This window comes from Microtus ochrogaster, chromosome 17, assembly GCF_000317375.1.
Source record: "Microtus ochrogaster isolate Prairie Vole_2 chromosome 17, MicOch1.0, whole genome shotgun sequence".
NCBI classification, from domain to species: Eukaryota; Metazoa; Chordata; class Mammalia; order Rodentia; family Cricetidae; genus Microtus; species Microtus ochrogaster.
This window is the reverse complement of record NC_022019.1, coordinates 16,463,906-16,486,584: the sequence shown is the minus strand read 5'-3', so window position 1 is coordinate 16,486,584 and position 22,679 is coordinate 16,463,906. Positions and strand designations below refer to the sequence as shown.

Below are 22,679 nucleotides of genomic sequence, written 5' to 3'. Positions count from 1 at the left end.
CGAAAAACCAAAAAAAAAAAAAAAAAAAAAAAGAAGAAGAAGTCAGCATTATTTTCTTACTTATACTTGTTTATATTTTCTGACTTTTATATCATGGATACATGGCAGTGTCTGGCATATAAAATGTACCTCTCAGCCAGATGGAGTGGCATACATCTGTAATCTTTGTACTCTGGCGGTCAAGGCAAAGCTCAGCTAACCTGGGATGAAAGACCTTACCTTTGAAAAAATAAACTCTACACAACAATAAAATGTACCTTTTGCTTTCCCATGCTCAGAATGCAATCCAGGGCTTTAAACATGCCAGGGAAGCCCTCTGGCACCTGGCTGCATCCAACTCTTGGTTTTTATGAGACAGTCTCCCTGTGTTAACTAGGCTAGCCTCACGCTCCTGTTTCTTCTGCTTCTACCTTCTAAGACATGCACAACCGTGCCCAGTTCATAAAATACTCTTAAAGGGTCAGCGAGATGGCTCAGCAGGGCACCTGCCAAGCCTGAGTTCAATCACCAGAACCCACACAGGAGAAAGGAAAGAACCAGCTCTCACGACCTGTCCTCTGACCTCCATGTGTGCGCCTTGGCATACACTGTGCCCCCCCTCATACAAATAAATAAGTAAATATGTTAAAAGCGTAAATGCTCGTAATTAACTCTTTCTCAGGTGAATAACTTTTATCACAGAATCACGAAGTTCAAAAAACTTTTTTTTCTCAGTGCACATAAAGTGGCTGCCCCGAGTGGGGTGCCAGGGCTACTCAGAAGGTGAGCTGACAATGAACCCGAAAGCACCCACGTCTAGGGTGGTGATGGTAAGGTAAAGTAACAAGGGCTGGCCGAGAAGGCAGGACTCTAGGAAGCAGGGAGAGAAGACTTGCGGTAGGGGATGGAGGGAAAAGGTGCAGGCTAAAGTCAACATCAGGATCCTGCTTCCTCGAAAGGTAGGAAATAGCTTATTCCACCAGCTTCTATGTCCTCCTTCATCCCCACCGACAGAGGAAGATCAACCCCCCACCCCAAGGTCAGTCATGTACATGTACACTGCTCAGTACTGGGGTTGGCAGATGGCACTTGGACCATGCCCTGGTTCTTACCTGCTGACCCCCATCCCCTGGGGCCCACACACGGGCATCAACTTGGCAGAAGCAGTGTCCCCGGATGTCAAACTTGGCCCAGACTTGGTGCATCACAGTGCTCAGTTCTGCCAGCGCTAAGTGTGTAGAAGAAGGATAGAGATGGAGCGGCTTGGTCTCACCAACCAGGAGGCCATGTCACCAGGGTCAGGAACAAGGAGACAGTATGACTGTCTCCCTCAGGACCCACCCACTGCATGCCTCACCCCTCCACAATGGCTCACCCTGGCTGGAGATGAACTGGGTCAGAATCAGGGAACAGGCAGCATGCCCAGCCTCCTGGGCACACTCCTGTGTGTGCTGCTCCCGAGAGCCTGTGGGGTAGGAAGAGAGGAGCTGCAGGTCCAGAAAGCAAGGTAACTACAGGTTAAGGTCAAGGAAGAAGGCCAAGTACATGATATTTAAATCAGGAGTTCAGCAAGCCAAACAAGTGCTTGCTGGGAAGCTTGGGCATATGGAACAACATAGAATTCTTTGCTTTTGGAATGCAGAGGTTTTGGAATGCATATGCTGGCCTGCTTTGCAGGATCCTAAGGTGGGGGCCTGTGAGATGGCTCAGCAGATAGAGGTGTGTGCAGCCAAGTCTAAGGACCTGAGTTTGAGTCCCAAGACTCACATGGTGGAAGGAGAGAACGGATTCCCCAAAGATGTCCTCTGACTGTCACACACATACTGTGGCACGGGTATGCATATGTATGTGCATAACACACACACACACACACAAATAAATAAATAAATAGGTCAATAAATAAATAAATAAATATCTTTAATCGAAGATCCCAGGATGATCATATAAGAATGTATCTGGTTCTAGAACTCTTTTCGCCACGTCTACTGGAGCACTGGGAAACTCCAAGACCAGAGGTGGTCAGATTGAGCCAATGGAGTGAAAACTGAAAGGCTGGAACTGAACCAGAGACCCGAGTCTAAAATCCTGGCTATAACACTGACTTGCTCTGGGACCTCAGATGGGTCATTGGTCCTCTCTGAGTCATTCTTATGTGGAAAATGAAGAGAATCACACCCATGTCACTGTGCTAACACGGCGGCTGATCCAAGTGAGCCGCATCGAATAGGTGCCTGACCTCTGTGTGCACGCGCATGTGTGCGTGTGCATACACATGCATGCACGTTTGCGTCCGCCTCATCCTTTGAGGCCAGATCTCGCCAGGCTGGCTGGCCAATGAGCTCCAGGAACCTGCCTTCCTCCGATCCTCCAGTGCTAGGCCACCATGCTCAGACTTAATGCAGGATCTGAACTTAGGTCCTCATGTTTGCTTGGTCAGAACTGACTGAATTCATCCCCTCGGTGCCCAGGTACTCGACTTCTTTAAAGAGTGGGTAAAAAAGGGGCTGGAAGCCAGGCAGAGGTGGTGTACGCCTTTAATCCCAGCACTTGGGAGGCAGAGGCAGGTGGATCTCTGTGAGTTCGAGGCCAGCCTGGTCTACAAAGCAAGTTCCAAGACAGCAAGGGCTGTTACACAGAGAAATCCTGTCTCAAAAAATAAAAATATAAAAGGGGGGGGGCATTCAGTGGTTAGGAGCATTTGACCCAGGTCCAGTTCCTAACATGTACGTGGCAATTCACAACTATCTGTAACTCTGGTTTCAGGGGCTCTGACCCCCCCCTTCTGACCTCAACAGGCAGCAGACACACACATGGTACATCCCCAAACATGCAGACAAAATACTCACACATATAAAATAAATCTAAAAAAGCCAACCTGCTTTTCCTCACCTGCTTTCTCCTTGGTTTTCCCAGCTCCGGCTATGCGACCACAGGCTACACACAGCCGGTGGCTGCAGCGGGGACATCTCCAGTGGGTGTTGAAGAGCCCGTGGTTGCAACGGCTGCAGCAGTGCGGAATGCCCGGGCTGTCCTCTGTCATGGCTGGCCCCTGGCCTGTTGACCACAGAACAGGGTCAGAGGGCTCAAGTACACTGTCCTCTTGCGACGACCACATACAGCAGTGTGTGTCAACCTGTATGTCTGTCACCCCTCTGGGGGTCAAATGACCCTTTCACGGGGGTCCCTTGAGACCATGTGCATATCAGATATTTACATTACGATTCATAACAGTAGCAAAGTTATGATGTAGCAACCAAAATAAGTGTATGGCTAGGGGTCTCCACATCGTGAAGAACTGCATCACAGGGTCTCAGCATTAGGAAGGTTGAGCTGTGGCCCTGGAATACAGGAAGTAACACAGGAGAGGCACCGAGCAATTCCTACCGGAGCCACTAGAAGAAGGGAGCTGGGTCTGTGGCCATTCCTTATACTTTTCTCAACACACTTGTCTGGCAATAGCCATCCTCTCCAGCAAACTCCCAGGACAGTCGTGGCCAGCCCCACCTCCAGTCTTGCCCCAGGGATTTCCCCCAGTGTGCCTGTATTACTAATCCACACCACTTCCAGCGCATTTTTCCATCCACCTTCCCCACCCCACCCCACCCCCACCCCCACAGCCCCACTGCTATCAGAAATGGAAAGGCATAGCAGCTACTCGGGTGGTCTTTCCTCTAGGGGACTTAGTGGATTAAAAGAAGAAACCTTGAGAAGCCATGCCTACCCTTACCTAAAGGAATAGATTTTTTTTTTTTTTTAAGAGCCAAGGTTCAGACTTGGTAGGTGGAAAAGGCCCCAGAGAGCACACATTTAAGGCATCCCAAGTGGGCCCAGGAAAACTTTCTCAGGAATAGGTCAGAGTTTCTCAGGAACAGGTCTTGCCCTCCCAGAGTTCACGTCCCACTCAGGGAGACAACCCACAGGCACGGATGACTACAGGGCTCCTGGCTGGAAAGACCATGGAAAGATGGGGGTGACGTGGCAGGGGAACTTCACAAGTGGCCCCAAAGGGTGAGTAAGTCCTTATCCACCAGGTTGCAAGGGATGATCAGGGCATTCCAGATTGAGGGAACAGCTAGTGCCAAGGCCCCAGGGGACAGACAAGCTTGGTGATCCGGGAAGGGAAGGACGGGTGGCATGTATGCCAGGAATCCAGGTTGGGAGTGGCAGGATCCTAGAAGAGCTGGCCTATGACTGAACAAACTAGGGGCTGCCCTCTCTGGAGTAAGACGGGGACACTGGAGACCTCCAAGCAAGGAGTAACTTGTGGGTCCAGGGCTGTGGTTTACAAAGATCATACTATTGCTAGAAAGAGCTACAGACGGGTGCCCTGGATCTGAGGACCCAGCCGAATGCTGAGTCTCTACCCTCAGCCTGAATCCCATCAGCTCTCTAGGCCCATGAGCCTTATCCCTCTGGAGGCTTTCCCTGCCCTTCACCTCTCTGGAGCGCCATCCCCTTCCAGGCTCTTGAGACGCTTGTACTGGCTGTTTCCCTACAAGCCCATTGTTCTCAGAGAAGTTTGAGAACCAAGTTTCCAGACTTCTCAGGAGGCTCCCCACCCAGGCCCAGAAACCTCAGAGTTGACTAAGAGTCCAAGTTAGGAATAAGGATAAAGAAGAACGGAGCTCTCCTGAGTAGGCCTGGGAACCCCGAAGCTCTGGTAAACATGGCTTGGGAGGGACATGCAGGAGCAGGCCCACAAGGGAGGTCAGCTCACCTTCACGCTGTGCCCAGGCAAGGGCCTCCCGCTCCCTCCTCAGCAGGCGACAGAGTCGGTCACCCAAACCACTCAGCAGATGCTTGGCCAGGCCCTTGTTGAGGGGAGCTTCTGGGTCTGACCCTCCTCCATCCTCGGAGCTGGCAGAGGAGCCTTCCTCCTCCAACTGCTTCTCTTCCAGAGGCAGCCTGGAGAGGAGATGAGGGAAAAGGGCTTGAGGGGGGAGCCCATGTGGGAGAGTGAGGGGGGGGTTGTCGCTGGATGTGACAGACAGGAGCAACACTCACCTCTGTGATTTCTGGGAGTGGCTGGTTAGAACTCCTGCCTCTCCAGTTGCCTGGCCACAGCTTCGGCACTGAGTGATACCCGCTAAGTGAGCCTGGCAAGATGTATCCCGAAGCCTGGATTCCTGGAGGCTAACCCTGCCATTTTGGGGTCCTGAGGGGACAATACAGCTGCTTTAGGGAGTCTGGTTCCTGAGGCTTGTGTTAGCCAAAGCCCTGAATTAGCACCCACTCTGCCCACATGCAGCCAGTTCAGCCCCTGCTCCCCAGATTTGTGAGGACTAATTCAGAATCCAAAAGAGAACCAGGCAGGTGTAAGTTTCATACACACAGGGCTGAACAGTAGCTGGAGATAGCCCTGACAAGAATGGAGGCTGAGAGGTTGCTGGGCATGTTCAACTCAAAGCTCTGGGCAGCCTGAGCATAGTCCTGGTACACGTCCAGAATCCAGACAGTATAGACTCTGGATAGTTTGCCTAAAGGCTCAGTGGCCATGAGACACCCTGAGAAGATGATTCCAATGCAGACGGATGGGCAGATGGAGGGCACCGGAAAATGAGAAGGCCAGAGTTTCAACACAGAACACAGGTGCTGTAACCCAAGACGGCAGAGGGACCAACAACATCCCAGCCCAGACTGAAGCCTGCAAGGGTGCAGACAGACCCACACCAGGTGCAGGGGCCTTGGGGTCAGGCCACAGAGACAATTCTCTGGGTCCAGCAGTCCAGGAGGCCGAGAATGAGGTGAGCCTGCAGAAACCAATCTGGCTCAAGGATTGCTAGAACCCTCTGTGAAGGGCACAGCGCAGCAGGAGTCCATGATGCACCCAGAAGGTTGTCATGCTGGAAAGTCCAAACTGAGTCTCCAAGAGCAGCTGGGCAAGAGAGGCTGACAGTGGTCCTTCAGGAGAGGTAATGCCCAAACTAGCATTTGTGGTACGAATAACCACAGCATTGATGAGGTGTTGTTTACAAGATGCCACGAGATCTTCAGTGTCCTGATGAGCCATTTAATCCTTTCTGTAGACTTGATAAGGTGGATGAGGGAACTAAGGCTTTCATGCAAAGTAACTTTCTTCAGGTCACAGCTACTGACCAGCATATCAGGAAGCAGATCCTGTTTTTGGAACCCTTGCTCCATACCATGCCATTGAATTGCCAACAACAACTCACCAAGAGGCAGGGATGGAAACCACCGGCTAGATAGCTGTGGTGGCGGCAATACTAAGAACTAAGAGGCTCAAGAAGGTACCCTGCCATCTTAGTATGACCCATCACAAAGACTTATGGACTCCAGTCCCTTGCAAAGGCCCAGCCCTGTTGCCCCTTCTTCAGCAGGACCCCTGCAGCCGGTCACCCTCTTACCTCTCTGCTCCTCTGGTTGCTCTGCCTCCGCCTTGCTTCCTGAGGATGTGTCTGGTACCTCCTGCCAAGCCCTGACCCCCTGCCTCCCAGTGCCTGGGAAAGGGTGGGATGGGCGTTTGGGAGCTGGGCCCCTTGCTGCTCCCTGAACTTCTGGACTGCCTGCCCTCTTGAGTGCCCGGATCCTAGTAGCTGGACTCTCTTCCTTTCCCGGACAGCCACCTGGGCACTCAAACTGTTCTGAGTGGCGTGTGAGCCAGGTCTTTTTTAGCTTGGTGTGATGGCTTGGGGGACAGGCCCTGGAGTCAGCCTTGTTCCTTTCTTCACTAGATTCACCTGGCCCACTGGTACCTCCCTCTGGGCTATCCTGGCATTTCCTACAAGGGCCAAGCTCCCCTTCTCGGGCAGGAAGGTGGGATGAGCAACAGTCCCCCAGGGGAGTGGGAGCTCCAGGAGATGGGCATCTTGGTGTGACTGGTGGTTCCAGCTGATACCCAAGGCTATTGCTCCCTGGACCAGACCAAATGTTGCCGAGAGTGTGAACTAGGCCTGGGGGACAGGAGGGCCAGGGGGTTCGAGGAACACTATCTGGGTACCCCAAGAAAAGTGGGCAAAGGTTCTGCTGCCTGCCAGTGCCTGTCTCCCCATCCCTCTGGTGAAGCGAGGGACCTTCTGCCTCACAGGCTCGCTGGAGATGCCCACCAGAGGCCAAGCCCAACAACCCAGGCTCTGAGGCTGCCAAGGGCTCCTTTGCTGGCCTGAGGATGTTCGGATCCTTGTTGTAAAAGCCCTGAAAAAAGGTGAAAGGGTTAAGTTAATGCTAACATGGGTCCTCAGCATTGAATAGGGCAAGCAAGACTGACAGCAGCCGAAACTACAGCTATGGGGAGTTAATGGAGGACTTACGGACTGGCGGGGAAGTGGCACCTCCCCAGGTGCTCCCCTACTACCTTGGGATCCTCCTTGATCTTCCCCCAAGCTTTCTTAGATTCCTCTAGTATCCAGAGGCTGAAGGGTAAATGCTTGGCATGGTAAAAGGACATCAGGATCTACTAGAGAATTCTGCTTTGATCCTCATGGGCTTTTGCTTGTTCTGGTTTTGGAGACAGGATCTTTCTCTGTAGTCCAGACTAGCCTGGAACTCACAATCTTTCTGCCTCATAGGCATGCACTATGATGCCCATCTTTGACCTCCAAACACTTGAAAATTCTCATTCTAGGCATGCGGGGTAGCCTGTCCCAGGAAGGAGTCCCAGAAACAGGCCACGAGGACTGCACATCTCACCCACTCTTTGCCCTCAGGATAAGGGCACACATTCCATCGGCAGTTTCTGCAGCCTGATCCTGGGTGAACTATGGGTGAGTCAATGGCTACGGAGGCCCAAGGGCAGGGCAGGGAAGGGCCGAGGAGCTGGAGCTGCCTGGTGTTTGGGTTTGTCTTCACAGCTAGGGACAACTGAACTCCTTGCACCCATTCCAGTCCATCACTCACCTTGCTGCCAAAGCTGAAGGCAGAGGGCACTTTCGGCTGACCTCCAGAGTACACCCAGGGGTGAGAGGCCAAAGACCAGTCATATGGACGCTCTGGGGGCAGGCTGGACATTAGGTAGGGCGGCAAGCAGGTGGGGACCCAGAAAGGAGCTCGCTCTAGAATCTTGGTCTCCAGCAAGAAAGGGCAGTGCAAGGGCCGGAAGGCCATGGGGTCACTCTTGGGATGACCACCACTATGCTCAGGTACCAGGGGGCCATAGCGAGGTGGGCACGCTGGTCCACAGAACGCCAGTGGATGGGCCAACATCGCTTCCTTCCAGAGCAGTCCTTCCTTGCTGCCCAGCCAGCTGGCCTTCCTTTCCCCATTCCGAGGACCCTCGCCCTCCACCAGTGAGAGCGTGTCCTTGGGGCCTCGGGGGAAGCCAGGAGGGAGCCAGGAGTCCGGAGTGCTCAGGACACCCCTCCAGAAGGGAGCAGGTTCTCCTAGACACAGTGCCCCATGGCGCAAGCCATCCTGTGGTGGGGTACCGGGCTCCTGTCCCACAATGCCGTTCTCAGGGGCTGTCTTCTCCCAGGCTGGGGAGTCCTTCAGGAAGCTGGGCATACTCTCCATCACTCTCCTGCCCTCATGGGGCTTTCCCAGGGGGGATCCTGGAGTACAAGGACAAAGCACGAACTCTTTAGGCACATGCCCCGCGTACCTTACCATGGGCACCACCCTGGGAATACCAAAGTGGCTCAAACCAGTAAAGCAAGTGCCAGGCCACAGAAGGGTACAATGCAGCCTTCCACATGTGGCCAAAGGATTCTGCCTCATGGCAGGAAATTGAGACCTTTTCCTAAGTTCTGACCCCTAACTGAATTTGGAGGTACAAACTCAACAGAAGGTTGTCACTTCTGGGGTGAAAGGTTCTACCTTATGGAGCTAGGAATCTGGTTACAAGTCTTGGAAACGGACAGGAAGTATGACTGCAAGGTTAGCTTAGTAGGACTCAAGCGGAGGCCAGTGAGGCTGAATCCTGGCTCTGAACCTGCGTCACCTGCTATGTGGACGTTCAGCGGATCATTTTCTCCTCTGGGCTTCAGTGTACCCGTGCGTAAAAGTGGGACTCGGAGCACAGAAGACTCTTTCTAAACTTCAGTCTGTGGTTTTGGGGGTGCTGCTTTCCCACCCCCATCTCCAGCTCCACCAGACTTGCGAGACAAGGATGTTCAGGCCTGGCAGGCTGGAGTCACTGGGCAGGGCAGCTAGCCAGGGCTATTGGCTGGTGTTTCTCCCTACACCTGGGCTGCCTGACTCTGCCCCTTCGTGGGCTCTAGTTTCTTGGCATATCCAACAGAGGACCAGGACAACTGCTGGGGGCTAGGATTTCGGCTTCCAAGAGGAGGAATAAACTAGCATGTGAGGTTTCAGACTAGGGTGGGTCGAGCTGCCCAAACCGAACGATAGTGCAGGGCACCGCTGCTAACTGCAGCCCGGAGGGGGGAGGGAAGGAGGCGGGGAAAGCAGGCTGGGCCCCAGAGATACGCAAGCGAGGGAAAATTGAATGCGAGGGACCAGGATGACAGGTGGCACCAGATCGGCTGCACTCTCCAGGAGCAGTCCCCTTGGCCGGCCCGAGAAAGCGCCAAGAAGGATGCCGCGGCGGAGGCTCCAGAAAATTTTGAAGATGTAGCCCGTGCGCGGTCCAGCCCCCTTAGTTGGGCATCCTAACTTTTTGATGTTAAGAAGTGAGGTCCAGCCTAGAGTGGCACCGGCACTTCACCCTCGCCGGCACCTTGGGATGAGCTCATAAATCCCCCATACAAGTACCCCAGAAGGCGCCCTCTCTCGGCGCTTACCTGGGCTTCACAGGCCGGGCGCGGTGTGGGCGGCGGTCGTGCTGGCCGGCGCTGGGCACTCGCTCCCCATGGGCCGGCTTCGGGGCTTTCTCCCTCTTTCTGCTCAGCGCGCTCGCGCTCTCTTTTCCCCCGGGCGTCGGGGGCGCTCTAGGGCCGCAGGTTGGAAGGGTCGGACTCCGGGATTTGCAGGATGCGGCACACGGCACGGATGGGCCGCACCAGCTTCTGGGCCAAGGCTGTGGGTTGCGCCATGGGACGCCGAGACTCCGTGCTGCGCTTTGGGGAGGGTCGAACCGGGGCTAGGGAGCGGGTGTCCCCGGAGGGAGAGAAGGAACCGGGCCGGGGGGAACGCGCGCCCCGGGTCGGAGATGGCTGAGTGGGGGGAAAGGCCGAGGGGCCGGGGAAGGGGGTCGTGCCTGGAAGTGGGGGGCCGATCCCGTGAGCCAGGAGCGAGGCACCAGTGAGGGCGCAGCACCGCGCAGAGCGGCTAATGGAGGGAGAGCGCAGCGGAGAGCGCAGCAGGACCTCTGATCGCCATCGCCAGACGCGCAACTGAGAGTGGGGAAGCTGCTCCGCCGGTTTCCTCCTCCAGCACCCTGCGGGAAACAGGAGCCCGTGATTCGGCGGCCCCGCCTGGGCCTGCCCCCTTCTAGCCCCGGGGGCTTCCGCCAACGCCCCGGCGATGCCACCGGCTGCGCACGGGGAGAATGAGCCCTTTGTTCCCCCTCCCCCCCCGCGGCACCCGGGCGCCTGCCGAGAGAGGCTCCCCTGGGGCAGTGTGCCAGCTTCCCAGCCGCCCCACCCTCCCGTGGGCCCGGCCCGGAGCCTGGCAGGCGGGCAGCACCCCCACTATAGGTGCCAAGCCCGGGAACTGGAGCAAAGGGCGGGAGGGGCTGGACCAGGCCACTGTGAGGCGGGGTGCCCCCCGGGGTGCTAGGGCGGGGCGGCAGGGAGGGGTCAGTGCCAGAGCTGGCAGGGGCAGTCGGGTTCTCACGGGTCAGTGATGGGTGCTGAGACCCACGCCAGCAGGCCCGTGCCTGCTGGACCACTCTCTCCTTGTCCTTTTCAGCTCTGGGCACACCCCAGTGGTTGGTGTCTTCCCTACCTCATTCTTCATCTTCACCTCCCTAAGCCCCTCTTCCTAGCATCTCTCTCAGGGGCACAAGGTTACACCAAGCTTTGGAATCTGGGAGGGCCTGCCATCTGTCTGGTCTGTTCCCTGGTCTAAGGGCCTTGATTTCTACCAAGTGTCTAGAGAGATGATGGGGCCAGAAGCGCACAACCATCTGAAGCTCCAGTCGGGGTGGCCTGCTGGGCTGCCCCATCCTCAATGTTCCTGGTGCTCCCAGGCCCAGCCTGGAGAGGAGCCCATGGGAGTGGCTCCTGGGAGGGAACAGCGAGTAGGAGAGGAAATGGGCAAACAGGGCACCCTCCACCCGAGGAAGCATCCCTGCTCTTCTGCGGGGGTGGTTCCAGAGCACACACACAAACAGACAGATTCAGACAGACACACACAGAAACCCACACGCCCAACGGGTGCTTCCCTTCCCTAAAGGCGCCCACCTCCTGCCCCTCTACTCCCCTGCCTCTCCAGCCAGTCCCAGTCTGAAACAAGCAATACCGCCTACTTCCCCATCTTTGCAGAAGGGATAGATTTTGGTGGCCACAACCAGGCCCCAAGTTACACCACCATCTCTGAAAGGGGGGGGGTGTACCATGAAGAGCCCAAGGTCTTTCTCTCAATGGACAAGAGTGAAGGCAAGGAGCTTTTCATCAACTGTTGAGGACAGGATGGGTACTTGGGAGAGGAGGTCAGAACAGCCGAAACTGAACAGACTTGGTTCTTGTTGACATAGGTCTTTCTAACTCCTCACCTTCAGAGGCCAAGTCTGGTCAGGCAGGCTGGCAGGGATTGTTTACTTGACTGAGTTTTTCATACCCCTTTTCTTATTCACTATCTTGGGGGTGACCTGACCCTAGTGTGCTATGGAAGATGAATGAGGAGGGTCTAAAAGGGACTGGAGCCCAAGGCTCCAGCCTGGCCTCTAGCTCCCAGCCGGGCTCCTGTGCAAGGTGGTGGGCTGGGACATGCCTGTGGTCCCAGTCTAAGCCCTCTGGCCTACCTTAACAGAGGCCTGTGGGAGAGTCGTTGTTTTGGGGAAAGTCCTGTGGCTTGAGGCCTGGAAGAGGCCAGAGCAGAAGCTTGGGTTGTCCAGAGTCCCAAGGGCCTGTAGCTGTCTTCCCCTAAGGTAATCGGGACAGTCTCAGGGCAACTGAATAGGTGCCCACCCCTACACCTCCAGCTGCCATATCTGCCTGTCAGATTATATTGCCTGGACTAGACCAGAGCTCTCAGGGCTGTCTTTTGGAATGTTTAGGGGTAACTGGAGATAGAGGTGGGGAGAAGTATTACCCGTACCCCACCACATTCCCCGTCTTTGCATTAGAGCCTATGCCACAGGCCAGAGTCCTTGTAGCTGACTGTGCTGTGCCTGAGGATGGAGCAGAGCTGAGGACACACATAAAAGACACAAACACAGAGGGGGGGGGGAAGCCACCCACTCCGTGGTCACAAAACCAGACCATGGACCTAGCAAGCTGACCAGCACCCCCAGACTCACGTGGGTCCAGCCCTAGCCCGCCACGACCCCTCACGCACTGAGACACATGCTGACACACACACTCGTGCTGACAGGCATAGCCTCTCTCACAGCCAGCTTGCCCTTTCTCCACCCCAGAGCCCCTTACCTGGGCAAGCACAGTGCCCCTCAGGCAGAGTAGCCCCCTGCCCAGGGGTGGGCAGCAGGCAGGGCGGGGGAAGGAGCCCCGGAGAGTCAGGCCAAGCTGCCACTAATCCGGGCGGGGAGAGGGGGGGCACACACGTCAGAGCGGGGACTGCCGGGTGGAGGGCATCTGAGGACATCCCCTCCCACACACGCGGCCGTCTGGGCACCTAGCCCTACTTCCCCAGCCCCTCCATCCTTCAGACAGCTGAGGCTGGCCTCCCCCATCCCACCCCCACCCCTGTGGCCATGCCTGAGGTGGGGAACACGGGGGGGGGGTGATACCGGGCGAAATCTCCCAGGACCAGAGGGAGGGGACAGGGAAGGGAAGTGTGGAGATGCTGCTGGAGCCAGGAGGAAGCTCCGTGGTAGTTGCTATCCTCTCCTCTGGCCCACCCACCCACATCATTGACCTAATTCCTCTTCTGGAGCCCTCCTCTCTAGCCCTCCCCCACTGCCATCTAGCTTCCATTGTGTTCCAGGCTGAGCTCGGGACTTGTGTGCCCAGCAATGTCAGCTCTGCCCCCAGGATCACCCAGCCCTAGGCACTAGCCTTCTGCGATGAAGATCACCTGTCAGTGCAGCCCAATCCCAGATGCTGGGTGAAAAATGGGGGCGAGGACCTAAGCAGTTACCCTCTGAATCCCCTCTAGTGGAGGACTGGGTCTGCCAGGACCCCTAACTCAGCCTGGGCGAGGGGTTATGTGGGATCTAGAGGCTTAGTGGACTGAGAGTGGCGGCTAAAAATACAGCTGTGGCTTCCTGCGTGTTGTGACCTAGAAGCCAGAGAAGGGGAAAGTGACTAGGACAATGAAAGGTCACAGGTCAGAGGGACAGTGATGGAGCCAGAGGCAGAGGTCTAAAAGGATGGTAGGGGGTGAGGCAGAGGGAGAAAGGAAGATGAGAGAGAAGCAGGTAACAGGCCAGGATGGGTGGAGGGGGTGGGTGTGAGGCTGAGAACAGGAAGGGGATGAGGGACCACAGAAAGTATACTCTAAGGACTGGCCTTCATAGGGTCAGGTCCTTTCCAGCCTTGACCCTACCTGAGACCAGGTACCCTGATATCAAGTTGGTGGCCCTTGGAAGGCAAGAACATGGCTTAACCCCCACCCCTCTTAAGAGGCCGGCCAGAGGATCAGTGGTGGGCCAGGGACTCTGTTGAGGTGGATAGTACTGGGTGGGGGTGTGCCTGGGTGGTTCTCAGAGAGGCAGAGCTGCTCTGAGGGATGTCCAGGTGATACCCAGTGCCCCGAGTCGTGGGCTCACATTTATGTTTGCCCAGAAATGCCTACACTTAGACATCTACTCATCTCTTCCTGTGTGGTCTCAGGATGCCAGCCATTCATCACCAGAGACGCTGGTGGTTTGAGAGCCGTGTGGTGGAACTGAGGTGACACAGGGCAGAGACACCAAAGCACAAGTTCCCTCCCACCCTGGAGAGGGTTAAGACATTGATGTATGTGTTGCTTTAGAAGCAACCTTCCTTCAGGCCTCTGAGGTGTCAGGCCTTGGAGATATGAACACGATGACAAACAACTAATTCTGTGTTGGGAAGTTCGAGAGGCTTCCCAGAGGAAGGGGTGACGCTTGAGCTCAGAAGTCAGACAACTACTACCAGATCCCACAGTTATAAAAATACCTCAGCCGCTTGTTCTGGGCTGAGATACAACAGTAAAATAAGGCTGGTTCTGAAGTCACGACTGAGGAGGGACAAAAACATGTGAAGTACCCAAGATGAAGACAGAACCCCTTCACGAACAACGATCCGGTCCGATCGGAGGAACAGCAGATGAGAAGGCAAGGCAGAGGCACGCCGGCAGAGGATTCAGGTATCTGAGTTGGGGTAGGAGTATAAAGCTGAGCAGGACAAGGCAGGGTGGGGAAGAAAGGGCAGAAACAATGGCATGCTGGCATGGACTTTGCAGAGCCTGCAGACACTGGCTTCAGTTCTGCCAAGGGGGACCAACCGCTTTTGCCCACCTCCCAGGCAGTACCATTGGAGAGGAGAAAGCTCTTTCTCCTGTAAAATAGGCATGGGCCCGTTTGAGAGAATCCAAGGAAACCATCTCTGTGAAATGCCCAGCACAAGGTCAGGCATGTAACAAATATCCCATACATGCCAGGCTCCTTCTCCTTGCCCCCCAGGCAAGGAGCAGCTCATTGACTGAACGGTGATTAAGTACATCAACTCTGGAGCCAGACTGCCTGGTCCAAAGCCCAATCCTGCCACTTACTAGCTAGGCCACCTTGGGCAAATCACTTGCCCTTTACGTGCCTCTTTAGGAAATGGGGATTATAATAATAGTGCCTGCTTCCTTGTCTTCTCACCCCTCTAGTATCTAGCGATACATCTTTTGAGTGAATAAATAAGGTGGTAAATCAGCATCACAATGAGTGGGAATGCCATAGAGGAAGCCACTGAATCCCAATCCCAGAGAGGCTAAATCAGCCACACAGATTAGGTGCCTTCCCTCCAATAAAACCCAGATAATCCCCACACCAAGAGTTAATCCTCACAGGCAACTCCAATTTAGCAGCTCATGTCTGCCCTCCGTCCAGCACTCTCAGTCACCTCTTTAGCCTGAAGAGGGAACAAAGGGCAGATGGGGTGTAGGGAGGGAGCACCCCAGGGCACTATGTCGCTCCAACATCAGGGACAGATGACCCAGGCATCAGAGGAAACGGATTAGAGTCAGTCCAGGGCAAAAGCCTGGGTCTCTGTGCATGGAGCAGGCCACAGAGCAGCAACTAGCAGCAGAGAAGGGCTATCATTGGCCCTGTTGAGCTCGGCATCATTCCTTTGGCCTGCCCCATCTTCAGCCAGGCCCCAGCGGGGCGAGGCTTTGGCTAGTCTCCGAGCTCCACCCACCTTGACCTGGAAGGTGGGGGCAGCTTGGCCCCAGGCAGCTGCTGCCCTCTCGTGGCTTCGTGTGCAAATTCACCCTGATTATACCTGAATGTTCATAGGAAGGTTTACAGAACTGAGACCCTAGCCTGCCTACCCAGGTTTGCTCTGTGCGGTTTTCACACCCTCTCCATCCCTTTGCCTTTCCCGTGAGAGCCAGTACTGACTCCTTACTCCGAGTCCTCTTCAACAGTCTGATTCTTTTTCTGTTTTTTTGAGACAGGGGTTCTTTGTGTTGCTTTGAAGCCTATCCTGGAACTCGCTCTGTACACCAGGCTGGCCTCGAACTTACAGAGATCCTGACTCTGCCTCCCAAGTGCTGGGATTAAAAGCATGTGCCACTACCACCCTGTGAGAGTCTGACTTTTGGTTTGAGGATTTTTTTGTTTTGTTTTGTTTGTTTTTGAGACATGATCCCCCTAGTCCTGGAACTTGTTATGTTGACCATTCTGAACTTGAACTCACAGAAATTTTCCTGCCTTCCTGAGAACAATGTTGGGATCAAAAGCTTGTGCCATCACTCCTGGCTCCAGCCTGACTCCATGGGGGTCCCGAGGAGCTCAACCAGGACACTTGCTGTTGTGACTGTCGGTGGCCTCCCCTTTTAGGCACAGAGATCTTCTGGCAGTCTTCCCACCCTTTTGCAGGAGCCTACAGAGGGCTGCTAGTTACAGTAGGAAATGTGAGGAGCCAAGAGACAACCAGGGAAGGCAGACACCGTAGGTGTTTATTTATAAAAACATTCACAAGCCTGACCTCACTCACCAACATGAGACGCACAGGTAGGACACACGCACACCAGGCCTTGGGAAAGGCTGTCAAGTACTTTGAAGGACAAGAAGGAATGAACACAACTGGTTGGACTTTTGATTTCATCTATAGGGACTAGTGGGGCTCTGGTCCCATGTCTGGAAAGGGAAAAGGTTGAGGAAGGCAATAAATAGGCCCCTGGGTCTGGCCTGCTTTGGTATATTGTAGGTGCATCCCCATGCTGAGGAACCACACCATGTGCCCCTTAGGCAGCTGCAGAAGTCAGAAGGGGCGGAGCCCAGGCAGCTGGTGTAGCAGCAAAAGGTCCCCTGCTGGCTGGAGAGGTAAGCTGGACTCTGCAGAATCTAGCTGTCCATGTCCGAGGGCATCGTCTTTTTCCGGGTTCTGACCTTCATGGAGCGCGAGGTTCCCTTGGGGAGAGAAAGCCAACATACCATGAGTGGCACGGGCATGGTAGCTCAACTGCCATCCGTCACACTGTCCTTCCAATGCACTGACCTCTCGCACCAATGGCTTCCTCCTGACCACCCGAAGGCTCTGGCTGCGGCTCAGAGGTTTCTCTCGGGGCCGGACAGGTGGCTTGGGGGCTACCTCGTTGTCTGACCAACACTCTTCCTCTGTGTCACTATCTTGCAGGCCGCCCGCCTGGTACCCTGTGGAAAAGAGGCCAAGGAGGGCAAAGCTGAACATTTCTGCAAGCCTGGAGCCCCTCCCTGCTTCCCTTTAGCCCTCAGAGAGGCAGACTTCCCAGGTCAGCCCTGGGTTCCTTTTCCGCTTACCAATCGGGGGTCTGCGTCGGGGTACCTGGTCTTCCAGGTAGAGAGGATCTTGGTAGGTGGGGGCAGCGGTATCAGGGATAGAGCGGAGGTCTTGCATGGAGAAGCTCCGCAGCCTTCCAGCTAGAGCGCCCTGACTCTAGGAGGTGAGGGAGGGAGGCACTGTATTAATGGCAGAAGAAAACTACTGGGAAAGGCTTTAGCGGGGAAGCTGGCCTTCAGCTCATCACTGGGGCACCAGATTCACGACTGAACTGGCTCAGAGCTATGGGGGGTGGGGAGGAGTGGGGCTGAGACTGCGAGCACTGGGGCCCAGAGCACCTTGGTAGCAGCCTGCACAGCGGCCGAGGCAGCGATGTTGAGGCCCCGCTTCCCGAAACTCAGCATGGTCTCGTAGCTGCGTTCCCTTGCCTGCACAATGCACGCATCAATCTCCTGCAGACCCAGAGTGGAGAGCTCAGGTCAACAAAGGAGCCATTTCTCTGCGGTTGTCATCGTCCCTAGCCCACCCCTACCTAGGACCCAGGAGTCAGACAGAGGCTCAGAACAAAAACTAAGAGCGGGGTTCCCCATTCACACACCCACTGCACACCTCAATGAGCGTCCCTTCCATTTTTCCATGCCCACATCAACTTCCTGCTGGCATGTCACACCCCTAAAGTCCGTTCATGTGTATCACCCAGGTAGAGGAGGAGAGCCAACCCCTTTCACAGTCCCACAGCAAATCTGAAGTGGGCAGGACATTAGACCCAGACATCTCCACCTCCCTGAACCTGAGATCCAGGGCTCTCTCTGACACACCCTCTCCCGGACACAACCTTCTGTGTTCTTCCTCTACTCCCCCTGGGGTACCTTCTCATGGCGGGATAGGGACGGGTGAACAAACTTTCGGTAAAGCAGGCTGGCCCCCTTGGTGTAAGGCGAGAGCAGCCACAGCACAAAGGCCATCTTGATCTCATAGTAAAAAGGGAACCTGTGGGAAGGGGAGAGGTGTGTGTGAGCCAGGTGCCAGGTGGTGGGTAGGCCTTCCTAACCCATGGCCTGCCAATCCTGGTGCCAGACCAGGAAATGAAGACGTCCGTGAAGGTCTCTGCTGCCATGAAGATTGCAAAGACGATCCAGTACATCATCCACCGGACCTGTGGGTCAGAGTGCACAGAGCTCAGCTTGGGAGCCTGAGGTGCCAACACCCGCCCCCGGCTGCCCAACCCAGAGATTCCTGAGAGCCAGTCCCACTGCATTGCTGCATTTCCCCACGTCTGCTCAGAGGGAGCCCCTGAGAAACCGCCTTTCTCAGTGCGCACCCCAGCATGCTTCACCCACAAGATCCTCCATAGGCCTGCTAATGGCTGGCCCTCCTTCCACGCTCCCTCGACCTGGAGTTTGAGAAGCCAGCTCAGGCCTTCCATATCACCAAGTCCGACCACCCCCTCCCTGACCACTCCTCAAAGATAACCACGTTAGTTAAGCTTTCCCGCCAACCCTTTGCACTCACATATTCTCGAATGTTCTTGCTCTTCACAGCCTTGTAGGAAGCATATGCAGGATACAGCATCCCAAATATGAGCCTGGAACAGCAGCCATAGGAAGTGTGAGGGGCACCATGCCCCACCCTCTCCCTGCCAGGTGGCTGATTCCCCCAACTTGGGTGCGAGGTGGCAGTGCCTGCCCTGTTTTTCCCGCTTGGCTTGCACAACCCAAGGTGCCTGAGTCAGTGCCCTGGAGGCTGCCTCCCCACCCGGCTGTTTACAAACATCCCAAGCCTGCTCAGGCCTGCACTGATGGTCCATGGGTACAGGATAGCCTGAGAACACACAACAAGGTGGGTGAGGGCACCAGGCTGTCCCCTCCCACCACACGCAAATCAGGCTCAGGGCCACCAGGATGCAGAGAGAGAGAGAGAGAGAGAGAGAGAGAGAGAGAGAGAGAGAGAGAGAGAGAGAGAGACATCTGGGCCAGGTATTGGAATATCCAAAAGTGAGGGGTAGACTTGGCCCAAACGAGGGTGGTGGGTCATGTGGCTGCTCAGAGGGGAAGGAGGCACCTGGGTACTCCGCCCACTGCCGAGCCTATTGCCGTCTCACGGGGTTGTGGGTGGCAAAGCCTGACCCTGCCTGCACCTGCCTGCAGTGTGTGTGCGTGTAAGAAGGGTCCCAATCAGTGTACAAGGATGAGGGTTGGGAACAAGGCACTCAGTGACCAAGGTCCCACTTCAGACCTCGAGGACCGTTAAGCGTGTGTTAGGGAAAGGCTGACGGAGTTCAGAAAACTCTCTTCTTTACCAAACGTTCCCAGCTTCCACCCCAAAGGCAGGCTGACACTGGGGATCGGGGTGGGGGGTGTCTCACGGGGCCATACTCACACCACCAGGCGACAGATCATCCAGGACACCATCCTGAAAGTCTTGGGGATGGCCCCCAAGAGACAACCGGAGGGACGCTCACTCAGGAACTGGGGGCAGGAGCCAAGTGGTGCTGCGGTACACCTGTCCCTCGGTGTAGGCAGAAACCATCAGCCCTGACCCCGACCCCGTAGTGCGAGGAGTCTGGAGAACCCGGAACCAGTGGACTTAGGGCCTTGAAGAGGAAGCCGACTTGGGAGCTGGGAGGGCGGACACGTTCCTCCGCCCCGCGCCGCAGAATCCTGGCGGCTCAGTCCAACGACTCCTGCCGCGGAGAACCGCGATTTCGCCCGTTGAGGGCGCCGCTGCTAGTCCCGGGTCGGGATGGCAGGTCCCGATCTCCGCTCTCCCGGGCCACCGGGGTCCTGGGGTGGCGGACCACCTGCACCAGTGTCCGGGGCGGAGTTTGTAACTCACTTGAAAGTTGCACGGAACCTGGTTCTGCCCAACCCCAGTGCTCAAGCTCGAGGCGCAGGCGCAACTGAGCCTTCAGAGGGGCGGGGCGAGGTCATGGAAACAAAAGGCCGGTCCCTTAAAGCGGCGACGCCACGCGCATCTCCGAGCTGGGGCCACAGGTCGAATGGTGTTCCAGATCTGAAAGGTCAGCAGGTGGAAAGTCACAACGGAAAGACAGAGAGGAACAAAACAACCCGGACTCCTAGTGGCACACACATGAACCCCTGAGGCTGAGGCAGGAGAATTACCAGTTCAGGCTGGGCTACAGATATCTCAAGACACTGCCGCAGATAAACAAAAGGAAAAAAGTTCAGAATGAAAGGGAAAAAAAGTAATTGCATTGGAGTCTCCCAGTGTCCTTTTCTTGGCATTTCTCCCTCTGTAAAATGAGATAGAGCACGAAATGAATGCGTCCAGCTGGGGATTCAGGCACTAGTTAGAGGCAGGCTTGGCTGATCCCACCGTCCTAGTGGTCAAGAGTGCGTCCGAGGTCATCCTTCCAACACTGGGTTTCAGGGGTCCACTTCTCTCTAAAGCGGTTTTCCAAGGTCCATACATCTGGGCAGTCTGACCCCAGTGTCTTGAGATGCTGATCTGGGTTCATCCAGGTCTTTACCAGAGGTTTGAAATTCTACCTGTTTCCAAATCAAGTATACAGATATCATAAAAAAATTCCAAAACCAACGCTTGCTGTTTTGTGCAGTGCTTTTGTGCTCATGTATTTATTGCTGTGTGAAATGATGGGGTTATTAAAGATTCTTCTTATGAGGTCGGCCACACTGGAGAAGTATAACATTTGATGAAACTTGGATAATTTATCATTAGCGTCATTATTATTTTGGTTTTCAAGATAGTTTTTTTTTTTCCTAGACAGGTTTTCTCTGGGTAACAGAAGAGCTCTGACTGTCCTGGAACTCACTCTGTAGACCAGGCTGGCCTCAAACTCAGAGATCCACCTATCTCTGCCTCCCAAGTGCTGGGATTAAAGGCTTGTGTCACCACCGCCCAGCTTTAAGATGTTTTTATTTATTCTTTGAGAATATATTTTGATCATTTTTTTTTTTTTGGTGTTTTGAGACAGGGTTTCTCTGTAGCTTTGGAGTCTGTCCTGGAACTAGCTCTTATAGACCAGGCTGGCCTTGAACTCACAGAGATCAACCTGTTTCTGCCTCCCAAATGCTGGGATTAAAGGCATGTGCCACCGCTGCCAGCTTTTTTATTTATTGTTTGAGAATTTCATATAATATATTTTTGATCATATTCTTTGCTATCCCCCCACCCCAGATGCCATCTCTCTGCTTCTTGTCCCTTTTCTCTCTCTGAAACACATACAAACATGACTTCGGGGAGAAGCTTCCTCCTACAGCAGATGGGAATAAATTAAGAGACCCACAGTCAGACATATGCATAGAATGAGAGACTTCGGAACTCTCAGCCCTAAAGGAAAGGTCTCCACCAAATCTCTCCCCTAGGGTCAGGGAGCCCCATGGAAGAGGAGGCAGAAAGAGTTTAAGAGTTCGAGGGAATAGAGGACACCAAGAAAAGCAAGGCCCTCTAAATCAACACGGCCGATACTCGTATGAACCCACAGAGACGGCCACAGCTTGCACAGGGCCTGCATGCACCATGAATCTGCACCAGGTCCTCTGCATATATATCGTGGCTTCCAATGCAGTGTTTTTGTGGAATTCCTGAGTGTGTGCTCCAGTGGGGCTCTGTTTCTTGTGCCCTCTCTTTGCTTGTTTCCCTTCTGGTTTTTTGTTGTTGTTTTTTGTTGTTTTTTTTTTGTCCAATTCCAGTGTCTTAGTTTTGTTTTATCTTATTGCATTATATTTTATTATCAATTTGAAGCAAAATTGTCTGTTTATTTTCAGATGGGAGATGGAAAGGGAGTGGATCTGGATGGGAGTGGAGGTGAAGAGAGACTGGGAGAAGTAGAGAGATATATTATGTTAGAAAAAAAAATCCCCTCCCCCACCGCCGCCGACAGGGTTTCTCTGTGTAACAACAGCCCTGCCTGTCCTGGAACTCATTCTGTAGATCAGACTAGCCTCAAAGTCACAGAGATCCACCTGCCTCTGCCTCCTGAATACTGGAATTAAAGGTGTGCATCACCACCGCCTGCCCCCCCAATCTATTTTCAATAAAACGAGAATCTACACACACACACACACACACACACACACACACACGCACACACACACAACCATGGCATCTGATTTGTGTTGGCCAACTGCTCCTGAGCACAGACCCTACCCTGGAGTGGTTGATTGACCCAGCCGCACTCCATTGGAGAAAGTGGGTTTCCCTCTCCCAGCAGGTGTCAATTTCCAATAGCATCTTGGCTAGGAGCAGGACTTGGTACCCAGTCCCTTCTCTGTGCAGATATTTTGCCTGGCTTGAGCTTGTGTAGGTCTTATGCATGCTGCCACAGTCTCTGTGAGTTCGTACATGCATCTGCCCCATCGTGTCTGAAGAACACTGTTTCTTTGAAGGCATCCACCACCTCCGGTCATTACACCCTTCCTATCCCTGCTTTTGCAGAGATCACGGAGCCTTGACGGGAGAGCTGTGACATAGACATCCTATTTAGGACTGATTATTCCAGAGCCCCTCACCCTCTGCATGCTGTCCAATTGTGGGTCTTTCTCAACTGTCTACTGCAAGAAGACGCTTTTCTGATTTTACTCATGGTCTTAATCTTTGCAAAGATTCTTCTTCTTTTTTTTTTTTTTTTAACATTTAAGAAATGTTCTCTGTGAAGTAAATGGCCCAATGTTACCCAGTGGTATTTAGTGCTGGCTAAATGTGTGGCACAGCCAATTTTCTTAGGACTCGGCAGCAGCCAGTGACGAGGGGCTCTGGGAGGGGACAAGGGCCTGAAGAATAACCCTGATGGGGTGAGTACCCCTG

General features: G+C 54.4%; 2 protein-coding genes across 2 annotated transcripts in view; both read right to left on the bottom strand.

Moving 5' to 3' along the window:
- Positions 1-12,498, bottom strand: part of Hr (HR, lysine demethylase and nuclear receptor corepressor) — a 20,429-nt gene extending 7,931 nt beyond the window's left edge. The window contains exons 1-9 of the mRNA XM_005355588.3: positions 12,423-12,498; positions 9,675-10,270; positions 7,834-8,483; positions 6,345-7,131; positions 4,984-5,134; positions 4,697-4,884; positions 2,869-3,033; positions 1,355-1,444; positions 1,092-1,207 (exon numbers count right to left, since the gene is read on the bottom strand). Coding sequence (XP_005355645.2) covers positions 1,092-1,207; positions 1,355-1,444; positions 2,869-3,033; positions 4,697-4,884; positions 4,984-5,134; positions 6,345-7,131; positions 7,834-8,445 — 2,109 coding nt within the window. The 5' untranslated portion in view covers positions 8,446-8,483; positions 9,675-10,270; positions 12,423-12,498. The remainder of the gene's footprint in view (positions 1-1,091; positions 1,208-1,354; positions 1,445-2,868; positions 3,034-4,696; positions 4,885-4,983; positions 5,135-6,344; positions 7,132-7,833; positions 8,484-9,674; positions 10,271-12,422) is intronic.
- A 3,579-nt stretch (positions 12,499-16,077) lies between these two features.
- Reep4 (receptor accessory protein 4) lies at positions 16,078-20,023 on the bottom strand. The gene is made up of 8 exons (XM_005355587.3): positions 19,272-20,023; positions 18,405-18,477; positions 17,972-18,048; positions 17,762-17,882; positions 17,231-17,344; positions 16,913-17,048; positions 16,632-16,786; positions 16,078-16,543 (listed from the first exon to the last, which is right to left on the bottom strand). The coding sequence occupies exons 1-8, from the start codon at positions 19,301-19,303 to the stop codon at positions 16,478-16,480; spliced, it is 774 nt and encodes a 257-aa protein (XP_005355644.1). The 5' UTR covers positions 19,304-20,023; the 3' UTR covers positions 16,078-16,477.
- Positions 20,024-22,679: the final 2,656 nt, after the last annotated feature.